The following is a 21936-nucleotide window of genomic DNA, read 5'->3' as shown; positions in this document are numbered from 1 at the left end:
TCAGCACTCAGGAAGTAGAGTCAGGCAGATCTCTGTGAGTTGAGGCCAGCCTGGTCTACAAAGCAAGTTCTAGGACAGCTGGGGCTACATAGAGAAACCCTGTCTTGGAAAAAAAAGAACAAAGTTTTGTTTTTGTGGAGCTAGGGATAGAACCTAAGGACTCAAATATGCCAGGCAAACACTTTACTTTTGGTGCATTCCCAGCTCTGTAGTGAACTGTCATATTTAACCAATAAAAAGAAATAATTGGAAATGGAAGTTATTGGATACAATTTTGATTTAGGGTTAGGAGAAGAGTTAGCACTTACCTAGCCCTAAAATAAAATTGTATCTAGTAACTTCCATTTTCAATTGTTTATTTTACTTATATATTTAAAGATTTATTTGTAGGGGGTCTGGAGTGGTTGCTCAGTGGTTAAAAGAACTTGCTCTTGCAGAGGACCTGGGTTCTGTTCCTAGCACCTACACACTGGCTCACAACCACCTGTAACTCTAGTTCCAGGGAATCTGACATCCTCTTTGAACATCTGCATGCATGTTTATGGTACACATACATGCAGGCAAAGCATTTACATATGTATTATAAGACTAACTTTTTAAATTTTTTTATTTTTAAAGATTGATTTGTGTGTGTGTTTGTGCATACATATGTGTGTGCATGCATGTTTTGGAAATTACACACAGACTTGGTGACAAACATCTGTATTCTTTAAATCATCTTTCTGGCTTTTGATAGCTCCCTCCATCAATCAGCTTGTTTTGGTTGTTTTAGTAAAAAGAAACATTTGATAACATTTAAACATTAATGGTTAATTTTCTGGTTTAAAAAAAACCCTAGAAATCAAATTATAGCAAGTATACAAGATAAGTAAAGCAAAATGGGAACTTACCTATACAGAATTAGCTGAGGTGCACACCAGTGGTAGAAAAAGAAATTTATGCTTTGCAAGATACTAACTTAGAATTTAGAAATGATGACACATTTTAATGGGGAAACTTTTTTCAAATGTTGTTTCTTAATAAGAACTGGTAGAAAGATCAGGTTAGACTAAACATAGGATCATACATGAGACTTTCTGATTAATAAACCTTATTAAGCATTTCTTCAACAAATATGTTTGTATAATTGTCTTTGTTAATTTTCATCTTCTGTAATAAGAGACTTTGGCCAAGGCAGCTTTTTTTTCCAAGACAGGGTTTCTCTGTGTAGCTTTGGAGCCTGTCTTAGCACTTGCTCTGTAGCCCAGGCTCGCCTAAAACTCACAGAGATCTGTCTGCCTCTGCCTCCCGAGTGCTGGGATTAAAGGTGTGCGCCACCAATGCCCAGCCCAAGGCAACTCATAAAAGAAAGTATTTAATTTGGGACACTTGGTTCCTGAGGGTTAGAGTCCAGACTATCATAGCATCATGGAACATGACAACAGGCAGGCATGGCCCTGGAGCAGTAGCTGAGAGCTTAAAACTGATCCACAAGCAAGAGGCAGAGAGAGAGATATAGCTAACTGGGAATGGTGTGGGCTTTTAAAGCCTCAAACCCACCCCCAATGGCATACTTCCTCCAACAAGGCCATGCCTCTTAATCCTTCCCAAACAGTTCCACCAACTGGGGACCAAGTATTCAAACATATGAGTTTATGGAGGTCATTACCATTCAAATCATCAAACCAACTTTCTGTAGTTTAATATATAGATCATTATAAAGCAGCAGCAGTTCTCAACATATAGGTCATTACCTCTTTGGGGGTCAAAGAACCCTTTCCCAAGGGTCACCTAAAACTAACAGATATTTCCATTAAGAATCATAGATAGAAATAGGGGCTGGTGAGATGGCTAATATGCCCTGGCTGCTCTTCCAGAGGTCCTGAGTTCCATTCACAGCAATCACATGGTGGCTTACATCTGTAATGGGATCTGATGCTTTTTTCTTGCATGCAGATGTATATGCAACAGTATTCATTCCTAATAAATAAATAAATTAAAACAAAGCAAGGATTAATAACAGTAGAAAAATTACAGTTATGAAGGTAGCAACAAAAATAATGGTTGGAGGTCACCATAACATGAGGAACTACATCAGAGAGTCACAGCATTAGGAAGGTTGAAACCACTGTTAATAAGGTCTTATTTTTAACTTTTTCATTATGGGATAATATACCAGCCTTACCAAAAACATAATAAAACTGATAGAAGAAACTTGAGCCCCATCTAGGCAGTCTAAAGTCAGCATACTGCAATTCTCTAAACTAGGATTCATTTTTATGGATGCTACTAGGTTGTCTGTAGATGTACCCTTTGCCATGATGTTTCCCTGTGCTTGGGACCACCCATACTCACACACTGCATTGAATGTCCTGTCTCCTCAGTCTCCCTTCAGCTTTATCCCTTCCTCATTACTTAGTTACTTACAAAGACACTTTTTAAGAGCACTGGACATTTATTTTATGGACAGCACCCCAACTTGGGCTTGTCTGATGTTTCCCCATGACTAAACTAGGAATATACATTTTGGGCACTAATTCCTCAGAGCTGAGGTTGTATCCTTTCGGGATATGATGTTGGCATATTTAATTGATGATGATATTTTAAAAATAATTACTAAGCTCATTTAGTTAGGCTACAAAATAATGGCCTTCATTATGACATTTTGTTATGTGCCATTGCACTTTGCTTGTATGCACCCTTACTGCCCTTTGTGTTCCCACTCCTGATAGTCCATTCTCCAAACATGGATGATGGTAACTTACTGAGGTGCTTGATTAAAGCAGTACCTGTCACTTATCCACTGAGCATCTCACTGGTCCTTAGAGTTTCCCTTTAGCTCAAGAGGTTTGTTGTTGTTTTAAATTTCTTTTTTTTTATTTAAGTTAGAATCAAGCTTGTTTTACATGTCAATCCCAGTTCCCTCTCCTTCCCCTCCTCCCCTGCCCCCCAGCGACTCCCTATCCCATCCCCTTTCTGCTCCCCAGGGAGGATGAGACCTTCCATGTGGGATCTTAAAAATCTGTCATATCCTTTGGCACAGGGCCTACACCCTCCCCCTTGTGTCTAGGCTGAGAGCATATCCCTCTATGTGGAATGGGCTCCCAAAATCCATTCATATGCTGGGAGTAAATATTGATCTATTACCAGAGGCCCCATAGATTGCCTAGGCCTCCTCACTGACACCCATGTTGAGGGGGTCTGGATCAGTCCTATGCTGGTTTCCCAGCTATCAGTCTGAGGTCCATGTGCTCCCCCTTGTTCAGGTCAGCTGTTTCTGTGAGTTTCACCAGCTTGGTATTGATCCCTTTGCTCATCACTGCTCTCTCTCTGCAACTGGATTCCAGGAGTTCAGTTCAGTGTATAGCTGTGGGTGTCTGCTTCTGCTTCCATCAGCTACTGAATAAAGGCTCTAGAATGGCATATAAGGTAGTCATCAATCTTGTTATCAGGGAAGGGCATTTAAGGTAGCTCTCCACTATTGCTTGGATTGTTAGTTGGGGTCATCCTTGTAGATCTCTGGATATTTCCCTAGTGCCAGATTTCTCTTTAAACCTATAATGACTCCCTCTATTATGGTGTCCCTTTACGTGTTCTCCTCTGTTCTTCCCCTTACTCAACCTTCCTGCTCCCTCATATCCTCCTCTCCCCTCTTCTTCTCCCCTTCTCTCTCTCCTAGCTCCTACTCCCCTTCCCCCTCCCCATGCTCCCAATTTGCTCTGAAGATCTTGCCCCCTTCTCCAGGGGAGCTTGTATGTCTCTCTTAGGGTCCTCCTTGTTTCCTAGATTCTCTGGCAGTGTGGATTGTAGGCTATGTGACAAACGACTAGAAATTGAATTATAATTTGTTACTATTAAATACAGATACAAACACAGATGCAAATAGAAGCATCTAGGTGGTATTGTCATATTATTCTTTTCTCCTTTAATTTTGGTTCTTTCCATTTTCTGTATTGTCTTGTTAAGGAACTAGTTATGAGTATGTTGTGATAGACTTTAAAGCAAATGAAGGTGTGGTGATGCACACCTTCAATCCTGTCACTCAGGAGGCAGAGGCATGCAGGTCTCTGAGTTTGAAGCCAGCCTGGTCTACAGAGTGAGTTCCAGGACAGCCAGGGCTACACAGAAAAACCTTATCTCAAAAAACAAACCAAATGAAGGTAATCTAGTTTTGAAAAAGAGGTGAAAGTGGTTCTTCCATTATCATTTCATTGAATAGAAGTCAAAATTATGTTTTTAATCCATAGTATAATGCTATTTTGATGACAGTTTTTTTATTACCCACATTCCAAACTAGTATTAAGTAAAGTGAATTATCAAGGGGATGGAGTGATGGCTCATCAATTAGGATAAGATACTGCTCTTGCAGAGGACCCACATTCAGCTCCCAGCACTCACATGATGGCTTAAAACCATTTTTTTACTTCAGTCAGTTCCAGGGAATCCAACACCTCTCCTGACCTCAACAGGCATAATAAGGCACACACCTGGTGCATAACACTCATACACATAAAATAAATCCAAAAACCTTTTTTTTTTAAAAGGATGAGTATTTTAGTTTGGATTTCTATTGCTGTGAAGAGACACCATTGATGTGGGATGTTCTTCTGTGGAAAAGCTGCGTCTACTTACCATGACATTGGCAACCTTTATAAAGGGAAGCATTTAATTGGGGCTGGTTAAGAGTAGTTTCAGAGATTGAATCCGTTATCGTCATGGCAGGACACAATAGCATGCCGGTAGATGTGGTGGTGAAGGAGCTAAGAGTTCTATGTCTTCATCCATAGACAGCAGAAGGAATCTGTTCCACTGGGCATAGCTTGGACATCTGAAACTTCAAGGTTCATACCCACAGTGCCACACTGCCTCCAACAAGGCCACACCTCCTAATAGTGCCACTCCCTATTGGCCGAGCATTTAAAACACGAGTCTATTGTGACATTACCTATTGAAACCATCACAGTGACTTATGGAATGAAAGCACTACTACTTCTGATAGGTTAATAAAAGAGCAGCTTGGGGACTTTGTGCCTAAAGACATTTGCTGTGCTTCCAGAAGACTCATGTTTGGTTCCTAGCACCCACTTTGGGTAGCTCACAACCTCCTGTAACTTTAGTACTAAGGTTCTACTACCTCTTCTGGCCTCTACAGATACCAGACATGCTTGTGGTGCAATATCCAGGCCAATACACATGTAGGCAAAACCTGCCCACAAAATAAGTCTTTAGAAAAAAAGTAAAAGCAGTTGACACATGCACACATGCTTTTAGACAACTGTGGCAGTTTTCAAGTTAAAAAAAAAAAAACTTAGGGCCGGGCGTTGGTGGTGCACGCCTTTAATCCCAGCATTCGGGAAGCAGAGGCAGGTGGATCTCTGAGAGTTCGAGGCCAGCCTAGTCTACAGAGTGAGTTCCAGGACAGCCTCCAAAACAATACAGAGAAACCCTGTCTCGAAAAACAAAACAACAACAACAACAACAAAAATCCCAAAAACAAAAAAACAAAAAACCAACCAAAACCAAAAACCCAAAACAAAAAAAACAACAAAAAACTTAGTTTTTAATTTTTTTTTTTTTTTTTTTTTTTTTTACGAGACAGGGTTTCTCTGTATTGTTTCGGAGGCTATCGGTCCAGCCCGGCCTCGAACTCAGTTTTTAATTTTTTTGAGACAGGCTCTCACCATGTAGACCTGACTGGCCAGAGCTCACTATGTAGACAAACCTAGCCTCAAACCCACAGAGTTCCACCTGCCACTGCCTCCAGGTATTGTTATTGAAAGCATGCGCCACAACACCCAGCTGTATTTTCTAATTTTTATAGACATTCATTTGTTTACTACAGTGCTAGGGATTTATCACTTTTTATTTTAACACATTATTTCATTACATACCTTAAAATTACCAGGTGCTGCTGAAGCGAGCACCTGTTGTATGTTTTCCAGTGCCTCAGACATATCCTTGATATCCTCGTCCACAGTCTCTTGGGTTCTGAGATTACGGGTGTCTGCCATTTTGCTAGTGTTCTACTATAGAATCATATGTGTGTGCTAGAGGCTGTTTGTGGTTCACCACCTTACCTGTTGAGATGGTCTCTCACTCAGCCTGTAGCTACCTGTTTTGATTAGATTGGCTGGCCAGTGAGCCCCTGGGCGCTGTGCTGGTGTTATAGATGGGCACTGCCTTGCCTGTTTCTGGCTCTCAGGAAGGTGCTGGGGATCCAAACTCAAGTCCTCATACAGCAGGTGCTCTGCCATTCCAACCATCTCCTCCAACCTTAGGCTGTAACCTTCTAAAGAAAATCTTAGCAGAAAAATTAAAGTGCTAATAAATAGGGTTTTTACAAAGTCAGGCATAGTGGTACATGCCTTTAATCCCAGTACTCAGGGAGTGTGATATCTCTGTGAGTTGGAGACCAGATGGCCTACAGAGTGAGTTCAATCACAGCAGGGCTACATAGTAAGACCCTGTTTCCGCCCCCCCCCAAAGAGGACCTTGATAATATGACTTCACTGAATTGACCTAATATTGATGCTTCCACGTTAGTCTGGCATATTTGTTATAACTAATGGACTGATAAGACATTAAAGTCTGTAACTTGTTCAAGTTTCTTTATTAATTTATTTTCCTGAGACAGGGTTTCTGTGCTTGGCTGTCCTGGAACACACTCTGTAGACCAGGCTGGCCTCTAATTCACAGAAATCTGCCTGCCTCTGCCTCCTGAGCACTGGGATTAAAGGAATGTGCCACCACTACCCAGTCTTTTTAGTAATTTTTAAATTGCATTTTCAAACTAAGATTTCCAAATTTGACTTCTTTCTGCTTTAGGATATCTACATCTTTTTTTTTTTTTCCGAGACAGGGTTTCTCTCTATTGTTTTGGAGAATGTCCTGGAACTCACTCAGTAGACCAGGCTGGCCTCAAAGTCACAGAGATCCACCTGCCTCTGCCTCCCAAGTGCTGGGATTAAAGGCATGCGCCACCAATGCCCGACTAGTATATCCACTTTAAATTAGTTTATACTACCTTAGGCTTCTCTTGGTTGTGAAGTTGTTACTGACATTTTGCACTGGATGTTGCTGCTAACTGAATGCTTCTTGAGAGCCAGATTATCTTTGATTTTGTTCAATATCTACCATTGAGAGTACTGCTGAGTAGAGAACCTTTAGTAGGTGATTGCTATGGCTGAATTAAGACTGTGACACTATCTTTAGAACATCTGTTTATATATATATGGAAGAAGGAGCCCAAAAATGTTTTGGATCAAGCATGTTGTGCTGATCATAGTAGAAGAGATTACTGACAGATTTTTAGATATGAAATTTCAGATCTTTAGAAAAGTTATTTAACCAGCCAGCTATGGTGGGGTACACCTTTAATCCCAGCACTCCGGAGGTAGAGGCAGGAAGATCTCTGTGATTTTGAGGTAAGCCTGGTTTACATAGTGAATTCAAGGACAATCAGAAACTTACACAGAGAAACCCTGTCTCAAAAAAACAAAAACAAAAACAAAACTAAACTTTTGAATGGAAAACATAGTATACATAGGCATTCATTCAAAACATTCAAAAGTGATTCATAAGTCAGATGTGATGATATTGTGCCTATAATTCTAGCTACTTGGGAAGCTGATGTGCTAGCATTGCTCATCCTAGAGAAGGGTAAGCCTGGGCAGCATAGCCAGATCACCACGTTAAAGAAAAGGAGACAAATATATTACCTATACTTCTGTAGACGCCCCAGATTTTCTGTTCACTTTCCTGAAGGTAACAGATAGGGGTAGCTTCTTACACGTGCTTCTATAGAGATTATTAATTGTATAATTTGTATTTTTTGACATAGCTCTTAAAAATTGAGGTTTCTGGGGCTCAAACCCAGGGCCTTGCACGTACTTGGCAAGTGCTTTACCAGTTGAGTGATATCCTGAGCCTCTGCATCAAACTTTGTGATGTTTGTTGTGATAACTGAAAAATTGATACAGGGATTCATTTATATTTTTATATGTTCGGGAACCATTGTTTATGAAATAGCAGTTGGTGGACTTGATGTATCTTCTATACCAGGTAACTTCCTGAAGTACATGGAGTGTACAATCTGGTGTGATAACTTGTGTTCTTTTCCCACTAAGAATGGTCCGTAATAGAAAATAATACCATGAATTCTAAGCAAAACCTAGGGTATTTTAATGTTTTTCCCCTTATTCTTTTTAGAGCTGCACCAAATGAGGCAGCAGAAGGAGCAGCAGATGCGGCAGAAGCAGAAGGAGCAGAAGCAGAAGGAGCAGAAGCAGGAGGAGCAGCAGGAGCGGGAGGAGCAGCAGGAGCGGAAGGAGCAGAAGGAGCAGCAGGAGCAGCAGAAGCGGCAGGAGCAGCAGAAGCAGCAGGAGCGGAAGGAGCAGCAGGAGCAGCAGGAGCGGCAGGAGCGGCAGGAGCGGCAGGAGCAGCAGAAGCAGAAGATCCTGGGTCCCCTGAAGTGGTTATTTTGGATGACTCAGATGACAATGAGGATGACACTGCAGAGAGCAGTGGAGAGAGATACTCCGATGATTCGCAGTCTGTAGAAGAGATAGATTGTAGGCCTGGTACTTCCCAGGAATGTGCAGAGGTTGCAGTTCGACCATCAGTTATTCAAAGGCTAGAGCGGGGACAGCAGCAGTCCTTGGAGTTGGCTCAGAGAGTTGAGAGTGGTGTGAAAAGAGTTAATTCAGTCGGTGTTGTTCAGGCTACAACTAGTGGAAAAAAGTTAGTGCGTCCCCCAGTGATTTGTAATGCTCCTGCCAGCTCTTTGCCTAGAGGCTCTTTCGAGAGACCAGTTGCGGCTAACAGTGTTCCTCGGTTAGTACTGGCAGTTGCTTCAGATTCCTTTCCAGCTTGTGACACAGAGAATCTTGAACCATACTTTGACCCCCCAGATCAGGGCTCTAGCAATCCACCATCTCAACCCAAACCTAAAGATCCAAAAAAGAAACCATTAAATATAAATTTAGACAAATTGCTTGCACAGAGAGATCTCAGAGCTAAGGGTGCGTCTTTTTCCCCTGTTGTGCGAGTGCGGGAGCTAACAAGTGCTGAGATTTGTTCTCTGAGAGTTGAGTCTTCTGAGTCAGGGGCAGGCACATCAGGAAACCCCAGGGAGAATGACACACCACCAGATGCAGCCCGTGAAGGTGCCATTCCAAAGCGTCGTGAGGCATCTCGTTCAAATGTGGTTCGTCCCCAAGAAGAAACACGCTTGGTTCTTAACAAGTCAATACTTCTGAAACAGAAGCGCTCAGTGAATTCTGAGCCAGTACCTGCTCATTCCCAAGCTGCAGTACATGACTTAAGTCATTTGGAGGAGGGAGAGGAGGAAGAGGTGGAGGGAGTTGACCAAGAAGATGAGAGCTATGAGTCTAGAGGTTCTGACATGAGTTTCGATTGTGGGTCCTCTCGTCAGTCGCTGAGTGCCCTATCTGAACTGACCACCAGAGAAATAAGTGTATCAGAAGAAACTGATGATGTACAGCCTAGGAATGAAATACCTACTGTTTCTGGAGCAACTTCCGATAATGGCAGCAGTTCTAATCAGGTGCCTACCAACCGTTCTCCAGTGATTACACAGAACATACAGTTCATTAGTCTGGTTGATGAAAGCTATGAGTCTAGTGGCTCTGAAGTGAATTTTGATGGCGATGACTCACGTCCGTCAACTAGTCGCCGTCCCCCACAGCCCGTGAAAGCAGCAAACCTTCCTAGACAGATGGCCGTCCGCTTGGTTGACAGCTATGGAAGTGGCAGCTCTGAACCATGTGAGGATTCTGGGTCCTCAGCTGATGAGACTCCAGCAGCAGCGGGACAGCAGCAGCCTCCAAAGAATGCCAATGCCCACCTGGTTGATGAGAACTACGGGTCAAGCAGTTTCAGTTCTGACAGTGATGCGGCTCCCCAAATGCCTGTTCAAGAAAGAAGCCTGAGAGACAGAGCTGTCCAACAAGAAGATGACCACCAACCCAGTAGTGCTGAAGCACACCCTGAACGTGATGGTTTTGTTGAGACAGTGGCTGATGAACCCCAGAGAGAAGCAGAAGAAATAAATGTTCCGAACCAGAAGAATACCAGCCGTGGGGATATGAACTGTGAGTCTCATGGTCCTGAAGTGGGTTTTCATGCTGATGCTCGATTAGAGGCTGATCAATCTCCAGTAAACCCTGAGGAAGTAGATCTTGACTTAGAGAATCAGAGTGTTCACTCTGGCATGTCTAACCTAAGTTTTGATTCCCCTGCTTATCAGTCAGCTAATGATCAACCTCAAGGGGCTTGGGGTGAACTAAATCTTGATGAGTTAAATGTTGACATGGAAGTTAAGAGCAGTGCGTGCTCCAGTTCTGAGTTGACATTTGGTTCCGATTCCCCTCTTCTGTCAGTTACTGAGCGGTCTCTGCTGGATTTTGAAGGAATAAACGAAGATGACTTTAACCTGGAAGATGAATGCTGTGTGTCAAGTAGTTCTGACATAACTTTTGATTCTGATATTCCCAATGACTCAGTAGCTGACCAACCTCAAGTAGCTGTTTATGAGGAGGAACCTGTTGATCTGGAAAATAAGAGTAGTGCATCTTGTGTTTCTGAAATAACATATGATTCTGATATTCCTCTTCATTCAGGAAATGATCACCCTGAAGTAGCTGTTAAAGAAGTAATCATTCAGGAAGAAGAAAACGTTCAATTAGAAGGGAAGAATGACAATCCCAGTGGTTCTGAAATATGTTTGGATTCTAATGCCCCTCTTCATTCAGTGACTAATTCTCAAGTAGCTGTTAAAAAGATAAATTCCCCTAAAGAAGAGCAGGTACACATAGAACAAAAGGAAAATGGACCTACTGATTCTGAACTAAGTTTGAATTGTGACACTCGTAACTCAAAGCCTGGACGTTCTGAAGATCCCATTGTAGCCCGTGTTTCTCAAACAAGACTGGATTCGCATACCCCCTTTCAGTCAGTGATTCGCAAATGTGAAGTAATTGTCAGAAATATGTGCCCTCAAAAAGAAAAGCATGCTCAATTGCCAACTAAAAGTACAGAGTCTCATTCTGAAATCAGTTCAGCTGCTTCTACTGCTTCTCATCCAGTGACAGAACCTTATGTAGGTAAAAAGGCAAAGAGAAAGACAAAGCATCTTGAGGAAGTCAAGAGTGATGATGAATATGATGGCTCTCAGCCAACTTTCAATTCTGATGTGTTTCCTCAGTTAATGACTGAAAAACCTCAACCGGCTGCTTTGAAAGAGGGCCACGCTCACCCAAAAGATAACAGCACTGAGCGTAGAGGAACTGAAGTAACCCTGAATACTGCTGGTTGTCTTGAGTCAGTCACTAGTCCACCTCAACTAGCTGTGAAGGAAAACCACATGGAACCGAAAGACACAAACGACAAGCCCACTGATTCTACAGCAGATGCTGATTCTACTGGCCACTCTCACTCACCGCCTAAAGAGGACGACGTAATCACAAAAATGAACGAGTGGAAACAAGAGGCAAAGGTTCTTGAAAAGAAGATCAGTGAACTTATCTATTCAAAACTAATACATGATTCTAATGTTTCTTTTCGTTCTGCAATGGATCAACTTGAACTAGCTCTTAAACAAATAAATCTTGATAGTCATGATCAAATGCCCTTGGAAGATAACAGCCAGGAGACCAGTTCTGAAACAAATTTGGATTCTGATTTCTCGGTCCAGTCAGTAGTTGAACCACTACCTGAAACCACTGTTTCGGAGCCTGAACACATTGAACTTGAAGGTAGGAGTAATGAGTCTTGTGATCCTGAGGTAAGCTATGATTCTAATGACTGTGTCCAATCAGAGGCTGCTCAGCATAGTGAAAGTGATGAAAATGGAAGTGAGAAGGATAAAGAGGACGTGGAAGGGCAGAGGGATGAAGCGCAGGGTTTTGGAATTACAAGTGTTTCCAGTGTTCCTCAGCCATTGGCTGGCCAGACTGAAGCTGAAGTAGTTCAGGAGATGAGCCGTTGGAAAGATCATGGTGATTTGGAAGATCAGGTTGTTGAATCTAGTGACTCAAACACAATCCTTCATTCTGATGAACCACTTCAGTCTGTGACTAATACAACCCAAGAGCCTGTTCAAGAAATACATTTACGGAGAGGACATGTAAGTCCACACGATAGTGACTGTGAGCCCAGTGGCTCTACAATAGTGCCTGTTTCGAATGTCATTTTTTGCTCAGTGATTCAGAAACCACAACGTTTTCAAAAAGGGTGTACCAGTTTGAACGTAAAGAGCAGTAATCCTTGTGGTCCTGAAGTGATTGTTGATTCCCGTGACAGTCCTGAAACGAGTTTGGATTCAAGTGAACCTTGTCAGTCAGTAGCAGGCCATCTTCAAAACACTGTCAAGGAAATGAATCTGAAGGAAGACCATATTTACCTGGAAGATAAGAGCTACAAGCTAGTTGATTTTGAACCAACTTACTATCCTGATGATCCTGTTCAGTTTGTGACTGATCCATCTGTGGAGGATGTGTCCATCAAAGAAGTTAATGTGCAAAAAGAGAATCAGAATGACCTAGGAAATGAGACCTTTCAGCCATGTTGTTCTGAAGTAACATGCAATTCTGGTGTCCATCTGCAGTCAGAAGTTGACACACCTCAAGGGGCTTACAGCGAAGCAGACCCCGAGAAGAAAGACTTCATAGAAGAAAAATGCAGCGAGTCTTGTGAGCCTGAAGTGCTGTATGATTCCGACGTCTCTTTTCAGATAGTAGTTAACCAGCTTCAAACATCAGATGGAGAAACAGATTCACCACAGGTGGTGTTTGTGAATGTTGTGTCCAGTGATAGTGATTGTGACCGGGAAGTAATTTCTGACTCAAATATCCCTCTTCAGCTAGAACCCGAGTCGTCTCAACTGACTGTCAAAGAAACCAATGATACAAACACAGATTCTGTTGGTTCTGCAGCGATAGAGAAGTACTGCTGTAAATTCTGTGGTTGTCATTGTGAAGCCTCTCAGTCAGTGACAAATCAGTCCAAGGAAAGTTTCAAAATAATCAACCGGAAGAACGACTATATTATTCTGGGAGATTCCATCTGCCCATCGTGTGGTCATGAACTCAATTTCAGTGTTGATGCCTCTGATAAGCCTTCTGATAAGCCCTCCGATAAGCCCTCTGATAAGCCTTCCGATAAGCCCTCCGATAAGCCCTCTCATAGGCCCTCTCATAGGCCCTCTCATAGGTCCTCTCATAGGCCCTCTCATAAGCACACTACCAGTCAACGGCCTGATCGTAATCGCGTTGTCTTGGAACGTAAGAACCGTGACTCTCAGAGTCTTAAAAGAAGTTTCAGTTCGAGAGATACTGGTCAGCCAGTGACGAACCAACTACAGAGAGCTGTCGACATCAATCGTTGGAACGCTCCAAGAAGTGTTGCCTTTCACCCCAGGAGCTGGGAACCTAGTAGTTTTGCAGCAGACCGTCCTGGCTATGCTGTGTCAGTGATCCGCCAGACATGTGTGACGGACATCCCTTTGAAGTTAGGAGATGGGGACGTTCTAGAAAACGAGAGTTCTCTATATGATGCCTATCTTCAGTATGACTCTGACGAACCTCAGCCTGCTAAGAAAACATGCCAGCGTAAGAAGGTGACTTTTGACATGAGAGTAACTAAGTATGAATATCCACCAAACCCGATGTACACAGAAGGAGCCGAAGAGTTTCCAGAAGGTGATCCTAACGAACCAGTCCTTGAAGCCTCACCTCAGGTCCCTCCTACATCTGTTGGAGAAACTCAGTCTCAGGTGAGCGAAGATGCAGTGAGAACAAACATACAGGAAGATGCAGTGACAACAAACACACAGGAAGATGCAGTGACAACAAACACACAGGAAGATGCAGTGACAACAAACACACAGGAAGATGCAGTGACAACAAACACACAGGAAGATGCAGTGACAACAAACACACAGGAAGATGCAGTGACGACAAACACACAGGAAGATGCAGTGACAACAAACACACAGGAAGATGCAGTGACGACAAACACACAGGAAGATGCAGTGACAACAAACACACAGGAAATTCAAGGTCATTTCTACAGTTATTATGATGATTGCTCTGAAGCCAATAGAATTATTTTGAGTGAAGAAGAACAGGCCACCTTGTTTAACTTTTATCAGAACGCTGCATCAGTTTACACTCTGCCACATCTTGAATATATTGAAGGCAGAGTTGGAGACACTGGCAACTTCTCAGTGGCCTTAGGTGCACCATCTTGTTCCCTAGCAGAGGGGCTTCAGCAGCCACAGGAGCAGGTGACTTCTGAGAACCAGGTAGAAGGAGTCAGCTGTGAAACTCAAGCAAGTTCTGGGAAGAAAAGAAAAATGTCAGAACAAGAAGAAGATTTACCGCAAAGGAAGCACTTCCATCAGGATAGCCAGAAGAAAAGAAAAGAGCAAACCGAGTTACCTGCGCCACAAACTAATGTTTCGGAGCCTTCCCAGTCCGACTCCTTAGTCTATATTTTTTCTTCTCTAAGTGTGAAGGAAGATCAGCCTTTGAATCCACCTAAAGCAAAGCCTGGCAGTGACAAGGATTTACAAAACATACACAGCTGTGAAGAGCACAGCACTCCTAGCACACCACGTAAGAAAACTGTAATTAACCCTCCACAGAATCCAACGGTACCAGAGGGTGACAGACAGGAGGTTGTTGGCAGTGATCTTAGTAGGAATGATACAAGGTCCAGTGCAGGACAGAATGTTGTCAACAGATCAACCTTGGTTTCAGCATCTAGGATGGCAATGCCGAAGAAAAGATGTGTGTTAAGATACCTCGGGATCATTCAGTCTTCATGTCCAGAAAATTCAGGTGTGGGTGCTACTGCAATTCCAAAGGACAATCTCCAGCAGACTCTTTCAACTCCTGACAGTGCCAATACTCTTCCCAAACCAGTTCAAAAGGAGGCTGTTGAAAATAAGAGTCCCAAGAAATTTTGGAAAAAGAAGATGGCAGCTGCACATCAATCAAACTTACTCAAAAACGCTTTCAAAACAGTGGTTCTCCGGAAGAAATCAAGACTAGCTTCAGAAAAACTGGCTATTTGGGTTAAGCTGAAAGCAACCGATACCATCAGGAAGTATGTTTCTACATGCCCTGGTGTGCGCAGGAAGCATCAGTCAAAGACTGTTCTTATTCGAAGGCAACTGAGGAAGAAGAAGATGGTCGCCAGGAAGATAAAGGAGGTCAAGAGAGCAGCTGCAGCAGCACGGTTGAGCCTCGCCCTTGGCCCACCTGTTCCTGAAGAGCAGTCAAGTGCCCCTGCGGGGCCTGCAGAGCTGCCTACTACTACCACGACTACGACTATGACGGCGGCGGCTGCTGCTGCTGCTGCTGCTGCTGCTGCTGCTGCTGCTGCTGCTGCTGCTGCTGCTGCTGCTGCTACTACTACTAATCTTCCCAAAGCTGCAGGAAGAAGGCACTACCGGAAAAGGCGCTACCGAAGAAAGAAGAAACTTCTTCCTGTGAGAGAATATGACCTGAGAAGCTCGAGTTCCTCAGCAAATACCGACAGGATGGTGACCCGGCTTGCAAGCAAATCCCGAAATAATGAGGCAAAGTAAAAGCGCGGGCCACAGCTGCCAGCGACATCAACCCCTGGCTGGAACACACATGGACCTGAGCACACAGACTTTCCCAGCTTTGGTAGGGAACCTGATCTGACACTATTTTGCTACAGATATTATTTTTCAAAGATTTTATATTCATTTAAAATTTAGTGTTTAGGGTCCTTTTTTTTTTTAAGGTTTAAAAGCAACCTTTGTCCCGTTTCTGTAGAAGAGCTTCATCTTAATTTGTCTTATAATTTAGCATAGTATATAGAATTTTGTCCTTTAAATCATGTCCATACTGATTTCCTCTGAAAATCTTTTGTGCCAAAAAGTTATAACACTGGGAGAATGAACACAGCAAACTTACTAGTGTCATCTTTTAAATAATTGGAAGAATATCTATTTACTTAGTTACCATGCTTACAAGTTGAAACATTAATAACTATTCTAATGGGATAAATAAAAAGAGCAACACTGTGCTATCTCGATTTTCAAATATGATTAACTTGAATGACCACAAAAATATAATTTCTTTTTCTTTTAAAGGCATTCCATGAAATAATTAATTAATCCAGTTTTTTTTATTTAAAGTGCCTGATTTTTATAGACAACAGAAATTCTTCCTCCTTCGTTTAAATTGGATCTGTAAGTCTGTAGCTTCCCTTATTTGGACACATACACCACAAATCTGTTTGTTAGCATTATTAATCTTACATGGAAAAAGATTTTGCAAATGTGGTTAGGCTTTTAACTACCTTTTGTCCCTTTATTAGCAATCTAAGATCATTTATTAATATTTTAGACATCTTAAGATATTGAACTGAAGTTATTGGTTTGATAATAGTGTGTGGGCTGGCCATTAATTGTCATTAGGGAAATACTTAAACATTTCAGAAAACTTAAGTTAAACTAGTAACTTAACTAGAGACCCACTTTACAAGTGAAAAACGATATATACACCAATCAGTTTTATCTTAAACTATCTAATTATCTTAAACTAGTTAGATAGTTCAAGGCTAAACTACTTTGACATTTGTATCTTAAACTACCTAACTGATTTTGACAGTTAAGATAAAAGATGCTTGGATACACAGTGTGAGCCTCTGGTACTTGAGTATATTCCTTTAAGGGACATTGACTGAGCTGGTGCAAATGCATCCTATTGTCTTGTTCAGTCAAGACCTCAATCTTTTTCTGTCATTGATGTTACAAGGAAACACAAAGTTTCCCTTTATTGTGTAACTACTATATTTTATTGAACTAGAGTCAGTGTTAAGCTGTGTCTTGATTTCAGAGATAAAACTGTGTTACCTTAGAATTAATGAAATATCAATGTGGTTTTGTTTCAGGGGCCATTATTTAACCTGTGAGTTGTTAATGGTGATGCTATTGTCATTTCTTTACTTCTAAATATAAATGGTAATTATATTGCAGAGTGGACAAATGTGATTTTTTTTAGTTGGCAAGTGATATGTTTAATTTCTTCAACCTTGCCTTCTTATATACAAACACTCTTAATTCCCTTTAAAAAATCTCAATGAGTCACCTTTTTTTTTTAAATCTTCAAGTTTTAATTAAGGAAGAAAACTCTGTTTGACTGATTATGGAGTAACCCATAAAAGCACTCTGTTCGCAGGTATTGATCTTTTGTAGTTCCCAGACACCCACTAACAAGCATGCCTGCAATGTCAGTTAAAATGAAAGTTCAGACCCAAGTAACCTACCATGGGATTAGCCAAATTATGTCTTATGTGATATGTTCTACAATGAGGGTCATTCTTACAATTCAAATGATCAAACCTTAAAGTTAAAAAATGTTACTGTTTTCTTTCAAATTGGAAACTCTTCTAAGTACCGTTTTAAGGAAAAGATTCCTAGGTAAAATTGATATCACCCAGATATAAATTGTCTACCACAGAAATGATGGTTTTGTTTAGAAATTTGCAAATGTTTACTAAGTTCTTCTGAGGAATACTATTTTGGGCAAGCTTGGAAACTTGAAATTACAAAATGTGAGTTAAATTGTAAGTGAGTTTTTCAGAATTTGATAGGATACAGGAAGTGCCCCTTTGTCTACATAAATGGCTTAATTTTCAGGCTAGGTTGAAACAACTGCTTATTTTGTGTAGTCAAGAGTGAGTTATCTTCTTTTAGTAGTAGTACATCAAATTGCAACCATAATGAACATTTTGTTAATCTTGTCCACTTTAGTATCTTAAATAGATTTCATTGTAACTGTCCTGGTGTATACAGTGTGTGGACAGTATTGTGGAAAGAGTGTTTTTTGCATTTGTGCTTTTAAATTATTTATGTAACTAGGGCTCTAAGTAACACATTTTTTTTTGCTTAAAGAAAAGCTATATTTAAATATTCAAATAATTATATATTTCCATGTAAAACTAATGTGAAGACCGATGTATTTTTTATAATGCAATTTAAAGTGTAAACTTGTTTTGATGTTATCAAGATAAATTTATTAAGTATTGAAATTTGTGTGTACTCTCTCCTCATGTTAGAACCTTTTCCTGGAAATATTTAAAAAGAATCAGAGAGTAACCAAGTCTGAAGTGACTCTGTAAAAGGCCTGAGAGATGATAAATAAGAGAGTGCAAATGTTGATGCTGGCGAGAAAATAGTTTAACCAAAGATGCACAGGTTGTACTCAAATCAGTAGTTATTTGAAAAGATTAAACAACCACTAAATTGCCTGGCGGAGTGATGGGGCAGCTATGTTTTACTTGTGCGCCTGTACTGAAAGGATTGAGTTCAGGAACAGGATCCATACTACCGTTTGACCCCTTTTGGGAAAGGAGACTCCCAAACCTCCCATCCACCTCCCTGTCTTCTAGGCATAGGATAGCGGCGACAGGATGGCATGGAAGATACGTGAGGGAATAGCAAAGTAGGTGTTTTCCACCCTCGTGTAAAGAATTTGTTGTTAAAATGAGAATTGTCTTGCTCTTTACAATGAGAAATTACTTTTTAGTAAAGAACTTTTATGTTTAGAATCATGGAATTACAGAATTATACTCCAAAATGCCAACTTGAGGAAATGGAAGGTAAGGAGATTTAGCATTTCCTCATCTCTTATTCAAATGAATTCAGATATTAAGGGGGAAAATTATAATTTAAAACTTTCCCCTTTTTTCTTATACTTTATATGCGTGAAGTTCTAAGTATTTTAAGCCAAGGGCTTTGTTTTTAAAATGATTTGAATAAGCATTAGGTTCAGGGTGAAATAGTTGTTGCTGGGTCTTTACATTATTTCTAGGTTTGTTTATTTATTTTAATAACTTTTAAACCTAGAAAGAAATTTATTTACCAGATTTATTACTCCCAAATTCAGTGTATGTACGTTTTGAGCCCTTCTTGAGAACAGCTCAGTTTCCCAGGCTTTAACTCTATCATGTCCCTTGATCTTTGTATCTGGGAGCCTTGTTGGATTCTATAACGATTCCTGTGAAGTGAGAAGATTGAGGCATAGAGTAGTTAACCCCCAGTGATAGGCCATCTCATCTCTCTTCTACTTTCTTTTTCCTTAGTTTTCCATGCTTAGTTGATAAAAATGGTACTTTTTTATGTTAGTCTTTATGTAGTTTTTTTGTTTGTTTGCTTTTGTTTCCTTTATCATGATTAGGGTTTTTTGTTTGTTTGTTTTTGAGAGTCTTCTGTGTTATAGCATGCTGAGTATTTGGGTTTTTAAATTACTTTTTACTTTTTAGAGTCAGTTTTAAATTGATGTGTTTATTTTTTGTTTGTGCCTCTGAGAGTTGAATCCACGGCCTTGTGCGTGTGAGGCAGGTGCTCTGCTGCCGTGTTTTACCTCCCAGCTCTCAGGTTTACTGACACTACCACCAGAATCTTTGTCTCCTAACAACAAATGAGAAAGCCGGCAGGTATGAGGCTAGCTTTGTTCCCTTCATGGCTCTTACTTAGGACCTGATTATCCCTCAGATCCGAGACTGGTCAGCATAGCTGTCTTTTGGGATGTTTTGTGGCTCACTTGAGTGCTGAATGCCCTTTAGATCTTTTGACTCTCCTTTTCATGCCCATCATGACTTTCTTTTCCCTGTGCTCAGTCAGCTCTCAGTTTCAGTATCAGCACATCACCTCATGCTCTCAGTCCTCTCATGATGGATTGCTTGCTGGTGACTGACCTGAGAATGATAACCACCAAATTGCTGGTTTTAATCCAGATGTGCCACAGAGCCATCTGGCAGCCTCTAGGCTAAGTTGTTCTCCTGCATATTTAGATAGTCAAAACCAGGAAGTCAACATTGATCTCATCTATCTACTCTGTAGACCTTATTAAAATTTTGCAAATTATCTCAAAATGTTCTTTGTAGGTCCTGGATTTGATCCACAGTTATGGAATTCATGAATACTTTGTTGGTTTCCTTGGTGTGGAACAGTTTCTCGCCTGTCTGTACTTGGTAGCATGGCATTTTGAAGGTACTGGTTTATTTGTGGAGTATCTTTGAGTTTGAGCTTGTCTGATGTTTCTTTGTAACCTATGCATTTCTGGAATTCTGTGTTTTCAGTGTATATTAACTGAAGCCATGTGATGTCAGTTTGAATAAATGTGGTGATAGCATATATTCTGTGTTTGTCTTTATTTTTACGGAAAAAGCCTTTTGAAAATCATATAAATGGGGGGTTGCATCTCATAGAGGTTTTCAAGAATTAATTTACACTTGAAGTTTTCTTAGATCTGTCTATTGTGTATGTGTTTATTTGTCGGGTCCTCCCCGACAGGTAGAGCGGGGGAAGGGCGGGTCCAGCTTCCCCCCATTAGATACCGGGGAGAAAAAACACACACTGAGTCGGGAGTCTGTCGAAGCAGGATCTGGATTTATTTCAACATGCAGGAACTTATATATGACTGAGGTAGGGGATGGGAGTCATAGGATGGAGTAAGGTGAGGAGTAAGGGCCAATAGTATTCCACCAAGCAGGCAGGTAGCTAGGCAGGGGCGATCTTGCATCAGGTCTGGCTGAGTCACTCCCACGTGGAGGTTACAGGTTAGAGACAGGTCGCCAAACTCTAGCCAGGCTCAGGAGCTTACACTGGGCCTCACATCTGAGCCTTAAGCTCAAGTCAGGCTCAGGAGCCTACACTGGGCCTCACACCTGAGCCTTTCTTAGGCCCGACATTTATTCATGAGCATGTGTGCAGGTCAGAGTACAATTTGCAGGAGTCAATTTTCCTTCTACCACATGAGTTCCAGTGATCAAACTTATGTCATTAGACTTGGTGGAAGCTATCTGTATTTGCACGCCCATCTCACAGACTTTTACAACTAACTTTTGTGGTAATTATTACTGAAAATTTGGTGCTATACACCTGGAATCCTAGCCATTTTGGAGAGGCTGAAACAGGAGGGTTCAAGTTCAAATGTAAGGTGGCCATATATAGTGAGTCATCCTGCAAAGTGGGGCAAAGTGTGGTGATGGTGACATTAAGGAGTCCAAAGCAGGCTTATTGAGAGTTCAAGTCTAGTCTGGGCTATATAGCAAGACCCTGTTTCAAAGACAAAACTTCACAAAGAAAAACCCATAAACACATAAGATAGATGCCAAGCTTATGTATTTAATAAATATTCATCACTTTTACCCTAATATCCCTACATGCCTGGACCAACTGTGAGTTCCAAGAATCCCAATGTAAGTGACAAGTGGTCTACTGAACTGTACTTCTGTGCTGAGATAGTTATCTTTTCCACATCTTTTTTAGTTATAAAAGTTCACTCACCATAGGTGAAATCATGTATAAAAGTTCCTTTTGATTACCTAAGGGCTAAGAAAAGAAATTGGACCTCATGATTATTCCATGAGTATTTCAAACTCATGGAATCTGCATTACAAAGTGCTTATACTTTTCTATAAAATGTATTTCTTAGCTCCTGTTCAGTATTTCTGCCAAAGACTCCATGTGTCTGTGGATTTGTAGCATGTATTACTTAGAGCTTGGCATTGCAGGCCTGAGCAATGTTCTTCTGAGAAACAATATTTATATGGGAATGAAGTCAAGAAGTACTTGTTGGAGATACCAGTGCACACTGATGATGGTATTTGGAATCATCAAAATTCCAGTCCTTAAGCTGGGCCCATCCTGCTAGTGAATTGCCTCAGTCTTGAACATGATTAGGAGAATAACATACTAAGCTCACACAACTTCCATCATTTCTCTTACCTATAAATTTTCCCACAGCCGATCAACATGTAAATGGGTCTAAAATCAGTGTTCACAATGAAGTATTATCCAGCTACCAAAAAAAATTCACTTAGGACAATTTGAGTCAACCTGGGGAACATTATTCTAAAATAAGCTAATGCATATAAACTAAGAGTCTCACC

The 21936-nt window shown here is 41.1% G+C and overlaps 1 protein-coding gene across 1 annotated transcript in view; it reads left to right on the top strand.

Moving 5' to 3' along the window:
• The window catches only part of Zdbf2 (zinc finger DBF-type containing 2), a 38049-nt gene extending 17873 nt beyond the window's left edge, over positions 1–20176 (top strand). Inside the window, exons 4-6 of the mRNA XM_040753459.1 lie at positions 7721–7743; positions 8406–13771; positions 14021–20176. Of these exons, the coding sequence (XP_040609393.1) occupies positions 7721–7743; positions 8406–13771; positions 14021–15592 (6961 nt within the window). The 3' untranslated portion in view covers positions 15593–20176. The remainder of the gene's footprint in view (positions 1–7720; positions 7744–8405; positions 13772–14020) is intronic.
• Positions 20177–21936: the final 1760 nt, after the last annotated feature.

This window comes from Mesocricetus auratus, unplaced genomic scaffold (genome assembly GCF_017639785.1).
Source record: "Mesocricetus auratus isolate SY011 unplaced genomic scaffold, BCM_Maur_2.0 Super-Scaffold_100010, whole genome shotgun sequence".
In the NCBI taxonomy this organism is placed as follows: domain Eukaryota; kingdom Metazoa; phylum Chordata; class Mammalia; order Rodentia; family Cricetidae; genus Mesocricetus; species Mesocricetus auratus.
Note: the sequence above shows the minus strand (reverse complement) of the source record. Positions and strands in the feature narration are given on the sequence as shown.